The sequence below is a fragment of the Marmota marmota genome, unplaced genomic scaffold (genome assembly GCF_001458135.2).
Source record: "Marmota marmota marmota unplaced genomic scaffold, marMar, whole genome shotgun sequence".
NCBI lineage: Eukaryota > Metazoa > Chordata > Mammalia > Rodentia > Sciuridae > Marmota > Marmota marmota.
In genome coordinates this window covers 27,573,099-27,583,944 of record NW_026000026.1, presented here as the reverse complement: position 1 = coordinate 27,583,944, position 10,846 = coordinate 27,573,099, and the positions used below count along the sequence as shown (strand labels likewise).

Sequence of the window (10,846 nt, the reverse complement as noted above, 5' to 3'; positions counted from 1 at the left end):
CATTTTCTTTCAGCGTTTGAAATATGTTGTTCCAGGATCTTCTAGCTTTCAGAGTCTGTGTTGAAAGATCAGCCGTTATCCTGATTGGTTTACCCCTAAATGTAATCTGCTTCCTTTCTCTTGTAGCTTTTAAAATTCTCTCCTTATTCTGTATATTGGGCATCTTCATTATAATGTGTCTAGGTGTGGATCTCTTATGATTTTGCACATTCGGTGACCTGTAGGCTTCAAGGATTTGGGATTCTGTCTCATTCTTCAAGTCTGGGAAGTTTTCTCATATTATTTCATTGAACAGATTGCTCATTCCTTTGGTTTGGACCTCTATACCTTCCTGTATCCCAATGACTCTTAAGTTTGGTCTCTTTATGTTATCCCATATTTCTTGGATGTTCTGCTCATGGTTTCTTAACAGTCTCACTGAGCTGTCTATATTCTTTTCCAGTTGGAATACTTTGTCTTCATTGTCTGATGTTCTATCTTCTAAGTGTTCTACTCTGCTGGTAGTATTCTCATTTGAGTTTTTAATTTGGTTTATTGCTTCCTGCATTTCTAGGATTTCTGTTTGTTTGTTTTTTGTAACCTCTATCTCCCTGTATAGTTGATCTTTTGCTTCTTGGATTTGTTTATGTAATTCATGTCGAAGTGATCTTTCATTGTCTGATTTTGCTGTCTAATGTCTTCCTTGAGACTCCAGATCATCTGAAGCATGTAAATCCTGAATTCTTTATCTGACATTCCATCTGCTGCAGATACTACCTCTTCTAAAATTGAGTTGACCTGCATTGCTTGTGGTCCTTTCTTTCCTTGTCTTTTCATACTGCTCGCGTTTCTTTCTGCTTGGTGAAACTGTTGTGTTATTGAATTTTCCCCCTATATATTTATATTGCTCTTGTATAGTTGCAGGGTTGGGCGGCGGCTGTGCTCCTCCTCCAATTGGGGTGATCTGTCTATCACGCCGGCGGGCCACTGGGCCACTTCTCCGGGTCGCGTGGTCTGCCTACCTTGTGGGCAACGGCTGGGCCCCTCCTCCAATAGGGGTGATCTGTCTACCACGCTGGTGGGCCGCTGGGCCTGTTCTCCAGGTTGCAGGTCTGCCTACCTTGTAGGCGCAGGCGGCGGCTGTGCCCCTCCTCCAATTGGGGTGATCTTTCATCTAGGCTGGAGGGCCGCTGGGCCCCTTCTCCTGGACGCGTGGTCTTCCTACCTTGTGGGCGGCAGCTGGGCCCTTCCTCCAATTGGGGTGATGTGTCGACCATGCTGGTGGGCCGCTGGGCCTGTTCTGCCGGTGTGTCGCAGTTCTGCCTACCTTGCAGGCGCGGGCGGTGGCTTTGCTCTGCCCCTCCTCCAATTGGGGTGATATGTCTACCACGCCGGCGGGCTGCTAGGCCTGTTCTTCCGGTCGGTCGCAGGTCTGCCTCTCTACTCCTTCTTATGGACCTGGCAGCATTTCTTTAGTTACAAAAAAAATTTCCATTGTTGTTAGAGGAAAAATGGTCCATAGTGACAAATAAAAGACTCCACAGGTCTGCTTCCTTGGATATGGCTTTGTGTGTCCAACAGAAAGACTTCAGGTGACACAGCACTGGAGGGATGGTCTGATCTTTGGATATTTTGGTCCCTCACACATAGGAGAAACATTTTCTTGATCCATGAAAGTGTTTTCAGCCAGAAATTTTATTAGTTCATCTTACACCTTCTTAGCAGGCTCCCCAAGGTCCTGAGGCACAGGGTCATTCACCAGCCCATGGTACTGAGCAAGAAGCCTTGCTCTCCTCTGGCACCATGAAATGGCCCACCTCCATGTGCATGCCCCATTGAAAACTAGTTCCTTGGCATGAAGACACTGGTCATTGTTTTGGTCCAGAGAACATGATCTTAGTTATCAGTATATAGGACTCCAGGGAAGAGCTTCTCTGAGTTTGGATTCCTCTAAGCCATGACTGTCCCTAAGCCCCCCAGGCCTCCGTTTCCATAACAGGAGGAGATGGTGATGGCTCTCCATGAGATGGTGAGGGTCAAGTAGGAATCTCCATGGCAGGTGGGCAGTGTGCATGGAGCTCATGTTTTTACCTTCCCTCAAGGAGGACACTCTGGGACCTGAGGCTGGGTGGATGGGAATAAGGAGCCTCTTGACCAGGCTTCAGCCCCAGGCTTGACCAGGGCAGCCAGGACAGGGTGTGTGAGCTCAAGCTTCACAATTTTGTTGGGCCCAGGTAGCCTCACCTGGGGCAAGTTCAGGCTCCTGGGAATAGACATGTAGGAGTCCTACTAATGTCTCCCCTTGTCCCTTGGTTTTCAGGAGCAGTGATGTCTACGCTTGCTTCTTCATACCTCATAGCCCTCTTCCTTGGCCCCAAGATCCTTCTAGGAGTCAGTATTTCTGCCCTCTATGTCCACAGGAAGCAGAAGTCCTGACTGTAAGTACCCAGGGGAGGGTGGAGAAAAGCCTGCTGCAGAGGGGGCAGGGCTAAGGGGAGTGCAGCCCACCTGTGCCCAGCTGCAGAGTCAGTGGGTCTAGAGAACCAGGCACACACCCCTCAGCACCCTCAGGATCTCAGGAAACTTCTGTGGGGTCCCAGCTCCCAAGAAGTGTGGGGGTTGTGCAGGAGATGAGGAGGTGAAGGGTTGCCAGTGGATGTACACTGAGTCCTAAGGGCTACAGAGAGGATGAGCTGAAATGGTGCAATGAGGGTCAGGAGATTTGGTGTGCCCTTTGGAGACCACCCCTAGACTAGTCCAATAGTCAACTGCTGGGCCTCCATGGACAGAAAGGTTCTACCATTTGGAGCAACATTGAGAAGTTCTAGATGGGCTGCTCGCAGGGATGCTCTCCCTCTGACTTTCATTGTAAGGAAAGGAAAAAGGAATCAGGAATTGGGAGAGGCTGAGCTAACACTCCTGTCTTGGGGTTTAGTTTATTTAAGACAAGTGCCCCAGGAAAGTCATCTGAGTACATCATTGATCTCAGGAAACTCTCATGAATGGTGAGCAGATAATTGAATATGGACATGTTTTCCACAGAACTTTCCTCATTCAGGCTGCCTGGGACTCTCAGTTTCTGCCACCTTCTTACTGCACCACAGTACTAAGCCTGAGAGAAGGATATGTGGAGATGCTTCTGTAGATGCTGTTCCAAATGCCTTCTCCCAGGACAACTGCCAGCCCACAGGCCGCTGACGCTCCTCTGCACAACCCTTGATTTTCCATGGCTGAGTATGCACTCATGGTTCTGAACATGGCCTTGGCACCTGCCTCTTGAAAGCAACTCATGACCCCTCCCCAGAATATGACAAGCAAGAACCATCCAAACACGTCAGGATGGCTTTCCTCATTGCCTTGGGCTTGGCCATCAAGACCCAAAGTTCCCACTCTCAAGAGTCATTCTTTTTTTTTTTTTTGCCTGCCTACCCCTCCTCTCCAGCCTTGTGGAGCTCCTCAAAGGAAACTCATTCTTGTTTCATAAGAAAAATTATTCTGTGTCCTCTTTCCAAAGATTGGCCTTTACAACAAGCCACTCAAATGCTTTGAGGCCTAGGAGTGGCAACTAATCCCCATTGAAGTGTGATGGTATTAAAATGGAAGGATCCTGAAGGATGTGAAGGAACTATACAGCCATATGTATTGGATCATCTTCCTATAAATTTATGGGGACAAGATGTTCTAGGTCAATTGGGATTAATATTAACAAATAACATTCCACATATCAATCCAAATGTGCCCACTATTATGGCTAGATAAGGTTTTAGGAAAGGAAAAGGATTAGGAGAACAAGGACAAGGTATATTGGCACCAATACAAATAGATCAAAAAACAGATAGACATGGATTGGGTTTTCGGAAGGGGTCACTGAGACAATAAAAATTACTTGGAAATCAGAAAGGCCAGTATGGGTTCCTCAGTGGCCCCTGACTAAAGAAAAGATACAAGCAGCCCATGACCTGGTCAATCAACAATTAGCGGAGGGACATATACAACCTTCTGTATCTCCCCATAATACTCCCATTTTTGTTATTAAAAAGAAATCTGGCAAATGGAGATTATTACAAGATTTAAGAGCTATTAATAACAAGATGGTTATCATGGGACCTGTTCAATTGGGGATTCCTCAATTGTCTGCTTTGCCAAAAACCTGGTATGTTTTAGTTATAGATATTAAAGATTGTTTTTTCTCCATTCCAATTCATCCTGAGGATAGTCCACGTTTTGCATTTACTGTCCCTGCGCTGAATCATGAAAGTCCTGATTAGAGATATGAATGGAAAGTACTCCCTCAAGGGATGGCTAATAGCCCTTTACTATGTGTCAAATTTATGTTGACAAAGCAATCCAGCCACTTAGAAATCAAAATCCTGAACTACAAGTATTTCATTATATGGACAATGTATTATTAGCATACAAAGATAAAAATACATTGCTAGAATGTTATGCCACACTTACAACCTTATTAAAAATTATAATCTAGAGATAGCAATAGATAAAGTACAATTAAATTTTCCAATTAATTATTTAGGAGTTCTATTATCCTTGACCATGGTCTGCCCACCAAAAATTTAAATATGAGAAGATCAACTTAAAACCCTCAACGACTTTCAAATATTGTTAGGAGACATAAATTGGATAAGGCCTTATCCAGGCATACCAACAAGAGAGTTGGGACCTTTATTTGATATCCTAAAAGGTCCATCAGATCCAAATTCACCCTTCATGTTAACGCCTAAAGCAAGAATGATATTAAAACTCTTTGAAACATATATGGAAAATATGCATTTGGATAGAATTGATATAAGTTTGCCTCTGTTATTTATTGTATTACCAACTAAAAATATTCCTACAGGAGTATTTTGGCAAGAAGGTCCATTATTATGGATACATTTATCTTATTCTCCTAACACTATTCTTACTAGGTATCCTGAGGCTGTAGGACAATTAATATTTAAAGGAATAAAAGCAGCAAAGAGAGTGTTTGGAATTTCTCCTAATAAAATTATTACTCCATATACTATGGATCAAATTAATGAGTTAACTAATGAGTTAAATACTTGGGCAATAATCTTGTGTAAATCTATTTGTTCATTTGATAACCACTTACCATCTAATCCTTTGTTGTCTTTTTGGTCCTCGCATCCTGTAGTTTTTACAAAAATGACAAGAAAAACACCTATCATGAATGCTCCAATAATATTTACTGATGGGTCAAATAATGGTACAGCAGCAGTAGTTACACCTGATCAAGCTTTTACATTTTCAGTACCCAAACAATCAGCTCAAAAGGTAGAGCTTAATGCAGTATTACAAGCTTTTGTGATGTTTAAAGATTCTGTATTTAATTTATTTTCTGACAGTCAATATATAGTTAATGCTATAAATTCCCTTGAAGATGCTGGTAGGATTTCCCATTCCTCTACTGTTTTCTCTTTGTTTTCCACTATACAAAGTCTAATCTGGGACAGAAAAGATCCATTCTTTATAGGATATATCAGGACACATACAGGATTGCCTGGAGCCCTTAGTTTGGGCAATGATTTAGCAGATAAAACTACACATGACATACATGTTTTTTCAACACTAGAAGAAGCTACAAATTTTCATAAAAAGTTCCATGTCAATGCTAATCCTTTACAAAAGCATTTTAAAATAACCAAGGAACAAGCTAGACATATAATAAAACAATGTCAAAATTGTGTGATCTTTTTATCACAAGTTAGTCTTGGAATCAATCCTAGAGGCCTGATATCTAATCATATATGGCAAATGAATGTCACACATTTGCCAGAATTTGGAAAATTAAAATATTTGCATGTTACAGTTGATACTTCTTCCGGATATTTGATGGGCTCCCTTCATGCTGGAGAAAAAACTAAAGATATTATATCTCATTGTTTACAAAATTTTGCCAGTGTGGGCATTCCAAAACAATTAAAAACAGATAATGGCCCTGGCTATACTTCTACTTCTTTTAAATAATTTTGCTCATCATTTGGCATTAATCATATAAAAGGTATCCCGTATAATCCACAAGGACAAGGCATAGTTGAAAGAGCCCATCAAGCTATTAAAATGTATTTACTACAACAAAAAGAGGAAATTGGGAAGGGATATAAATCCCCCAAAGATAAACTTAACATAACCCTTTTTACTTTAAAATTTTTAAATTTGGATTCATCAGGGCTTAGTGCTGTGGAAAGGCACATGTGTCCAAAAAATGTACATAAGCCAAAGGTACTTTGGAAGGATATTCTAACTGGACAATGGAAAGGTCCTGACCCAGTGATTGTCTGGAGTTGGGGGTCTGTTTGTGTGTTTCCACAGGGAGAACAGCAGCCAATTTGGATTCTAGAGAGACTAACTGAAGAGATTTCTATGGACCAAAAAGAAGATGATTTGGCTCAAATCCATAACAGCTGATATCCAGAACTCCAGTTTAGCTATCCTTACATCTGCAACCATGGTTCTCCCACACCTGGAGGCTAATGAATAATGAGCACCATTAATGTGATGAAAAAGGTAATATCACAACAGATACTACAGAAATACAGAAGATAGATAGAAATTATTTTGAAAATTTATAACCCAATAAATAGAAGATATTGAAGGCATCAACAAATTTCTTAAGTCATAAAATTTGCCCAGTTTGAATCAGGAGGAAATACACAATTTAAAAAATCAATATCAAGTGATGAAATAGAAGAGAATATCAGAAGCCTACCGACCAAGAAAAGCCCAGGACCAGATGGATACAAGGCAGAGTTCTGTAGTTCTACACTCCTGTTTTTTTTTTTTAAAGGACTTTAAAGAAAGAATTTAAAGAAGACTAATGTTATATCCTGCTACTTTGAACTTTAAAGACCTTTAAAGAAGAACTAATAGCAATACTCTTCCATTTATTTTAGGAAATAAAAAAAGAGGAGCACATCCAAACTCATTCTGTGAGGCCAGTATCACCCTGATTCCAAAACCAGGCCAAGACACATCAAAGAAAGAAAACTTCAGACCAATATCTCTAAAGAACATAGATGCAAAAATTCTCAATAACATTCTGGCAAATTAAATGCAAAAATATATCAAAAAGATAGTGTACCATGATCAAGTGGGAGTCACCCCAGGGATGCAAGGTTGGTTCAACATACAGAAATCAATAAATGTAATTCATCACATCACTCAAAGATAAGAATTATGTGATCATCTCAATAGAAGCAAAAAAAGTATTTGACAAAATACAGCACCCCTACATGTTCAAAATGCTAGGAAAAACTAGAGATTACAGGAATATATCTCAACATTGTAAAGACTATCTACACTAAGCCCCAGGCCAACAGCATTCTAATTGGGAAAAAATTGAAGGCATTCCCTCTAAAAACTGGAACAAGACAGGGATGCCCTCTTTCACCACTTCTATATAACATATTTCTTGAAACACTGGCCAGAGCAATTAGAGAGATAAAAAAAAATTAAAGGGATATGTACAGTAAAAGAAGAAATTAAATTAGCAGCATGGCTGATGGTATGATTCCAAATTCAACAGACCCAAAAAGCTGAATGAAATTCTAGAACTAGTAAAAGAATTAAGCAAATTAGCAGGATACAAAATCAACACCCATAAATCAAAGGCATTTCTGTATACCAGTGACAAATCCTCAGAAAGGGAAATGAGGAAAACTATCTCATTTACAATAGCCTGAAAAAAATACGTGGAAATAAACTTAATGAAAGGGGTAGAAGATCTATACAATGAAAACTACAAAACCCTAAAGAAAGAGATCAAAGAAGACCTTAGAAGATGGAAAGATCTACCTTGCTCTTGGATAGGCAGAATTAATATTATCAAAATGAACATACTACCAAAAGCACTATACAGATTTAATGCAATTCTGATCAAAATCCCAATGACATTCCTCATAGAAGTAGAAAAAGCAATCATGAAAATCATTTGGAAAAATAAGAGACGCAGAATAGCTAAAACAATCCTTAGCAGGAAGAGTGAGGCAGGTGGCATCGCTATACCAGACCTTAACCTATACTACAGAGCAATAGTAACAAAAAACAGCATGGTATTCGCACCAAAAGAGATCAGTAGATCACTGGTACAGAGTAGAGGACACAGAGTCTAATCCATGCAGAATGTTTAATAATGTTTCCAGGGTTAAAGCCATTCAATTCTTTAAGTATTTGATCAGCTAAAGAAGTAGGATCTGAAAAATCAATCTTACTTTTTTGTATATATTGAATATTATGATGGAGTTCCAAAAGATCCAAGCTGTTATTATTATTTTGCCAAAATACCCAACAAATGGTTTTTAACCTTCTCCAAATCCCACTGGGAAGAATTGAATTTGGCAGCTGTAATACACACATACTTATAGCTACAGTGACATTTAAGTCTTTCCTTGAATTTCAAAACTGAAAATTCATTACCAATATTTATGACAGCAACCTGTAAGGTATTTAGCTCAGTCTCAATCCTTTCATCAATATTTATTTGATTATGAAGAGCCTTGGAAGTATTCTGAGCTGAATTATTAAGAAAATTTGCATGTTGAATGTTTTGAGATATGGCCACCAAAGCTGTGACTGTTGAAGCCATAAAGAAAACCAAGGTAACAACTCCCACTATTAGGAGTTCAAATGCACATTTAGGTCTGGCTAGCTGGGCGTGTATTTGTTGTAATATTTGAAAACTGTAATCAGCATACCATGGCTCTGAAATATTAGCTGGCAATAAGACAAAAGAAGGCTAATGAAGTATCAGTGTTTCCTTCTCTCTGTTATATCTGGTGATACAGTTAGTTAAATTACATTTATGACATGTTACAAGATATCTAGCATCTTTTCTTTTAACTTTTACATTTCCAGTAATTAAATGTAAGGAGATTGAACACAGGCCTGTAAGCTATAACAAGAACCTTCCTTACAGTTTTTCCCTACAAATTCTGGTAAAGGTTTGTCTGTAAAATGTAAGAATTCTGAGGCAGCAATTAAGCACCAGATTTCTTTCTGAATGCCACTTGGCTGAAAGTCAAGATGTTGCTAACAAATTCTCCAAGAGTCATGGCAGTACCCTTGTGTAACTGCCTTTTTTCAATTTTAGGAGACCAGTCCAAAATATACCCACTATTTCTAGACACCTTATGTCTATGGAAACATAGACAATCCATCCACTTAGGAAAGGTGCCAATTTCTATCGCAGAATGGTTAGGACAATAAAGAATTCATGTACGTTCTGCTGGGATGACTGGTTTGTTATGAGAAAATCACTTTTTAGTAACTGATCTGATATAAGGTTTTGAGTCTCCAATAACTTACATAAGCTGGTGCATTATCAGCTTTAATATAAAGGACATCCTAATACTGAAAAGGCAGGTAAACAATGAGAAAAAAACATGTTGAGTATTTTCTTTTGCACTGGCTCTAGCAAAGATAAATCTAGAATTAATATCTACAACAGTACAATTAGTTGGTCTAGGTCTCCCAATTGCTGTCTTTTCCTCAAATGACACTGATACAGCCAGCATATTTATTGTGGGACCAACACAAAGATAATTGGGCCCTAGAGCCAGAATAATTAAAACCAGTCACAGGGTTGGGAGTAATATAAGTGTCTGTAAATCTTCCCATAATATATGAGTCAATAGTAAATACTGGGATGGATTCTCCAGGCAACATTGTTGACTGCACTAAATGTGGATCTGTAAAATAGGTCCAATAATTTTCTCCCTTATCCTGTTTTACCTAACAGCTCAATAGAGCCAATATTGTACCAAGCATTTTTGTTGGAGATTTAACTCTTTCTTGTTGTTGAATCATTTGTGCAGCCTGCAGCATCAATTTCCTCAGGTCCTTCCATGAGGGTAACTTCCTAATTTGGTTTCTTTTTCTTTTTCTTTTTTTTTTTTTGTGCTAGGGATTGAACCCAGGGCTTTGTGCATGCAAGGTAAGCACTTTACCATCTGAGCTATATCCCCAGCTCCTACTCATTCAGTTTCTTGTGGCCATCTTTCTTTTTCTCTTCCTTTGTGTTTTATTCTTTTTGAGGAAAGGCATCTCTGGGTTGATCTTCAGTCGTTTGAATCTTGGTTCTATGTTCTCCATGCCTGATGGTGCAATCAGGTACCCAGATAGGTTGAAAAGCACCTTCTGGTAAAATACAAGCATGACTTCTACTCCACATAATCACTGGATCTGGTGCTTTCCATTGACCAGTCTATAAGTCCTTCCACCAAACTCGGCCTAACGGGCCTGTTGCTGTGGAAGACATGTGTCACTCAGCTGCAGTGTGACCTTCTGAGTCACAATTTAGAAAATATAAAATAAACAGAGCATGATTCAGGTTATTTTGGGGAGTCCTAGTCCTATCTCCCCCTTTTAGTTTTTGCAACTGTAGCTTAATAGATAAATGAGCTCATTCTACAATGGCTTGACCTTGAGGGTTATAAGGAATATCTGTTTTAGAGTCAATACAAAACTCTTGGCAAAATTGTTGAAAAGAAGAGCTTACATAAACTGGTGCATTATCAGCTTTAATCTAAAGGACATCCTAATACTGCAAAGGCAGGTAAACAATGAGAAAAAACATGTTGAATATTTTCTTTTGCGCAGGCTCTAGCAAAGATAAATCTAGAATTAATATCTACAATTACATGCACATAACATTGTTTACCAAATTGAGGAATGTGAATTCCATCCATTTGCCATAATTTATTTTCTTTTAATCCATGGGGATTTACTCCAGATGGTAAAATGGAGTGTGTATAACACACTGCAGGCAGTGATGTACAATTTGACAAGTTTTTTCTCTAGTTATATTAAATTATTTTATGTAAGCTAGAAGCATTTTGATGATGCAAAGAAG

At 39.3% G+C, this 10,846-nt stretch overlaps 1 protein-coding gene across 5 annotated transcripts in view; it reads left to right on the top strand.

The window, feature by feature from the left end:
• The window catches only part of LOC107139301 (signal-regulatory protein beta-1-like), a 120,525-nt gene that overhangs the window by 22,895 nt on the left and 86,784 nt on the right, over positions 1-10,846 (top strand). The window contains exon 5 of one of the 5 annotated variants that reach the window (XM_015486912.2): positions 2,300-2,417. The exons of the other annotated variants lie outside the window; for them this stretch is intronic. Within the exon in view, the coding sequence (XP_015342398.2) occupies positions 2,300-2,415 (116 nt within the window). The 3' untranslated portion in view covers positions 2,416-2,417. Of the gene's footprint in view, positions 1-2,299; positions 2,418-10,846 lie in introns of those variants that run through there. 5 annotated transcript variants of the gene reach the window in all.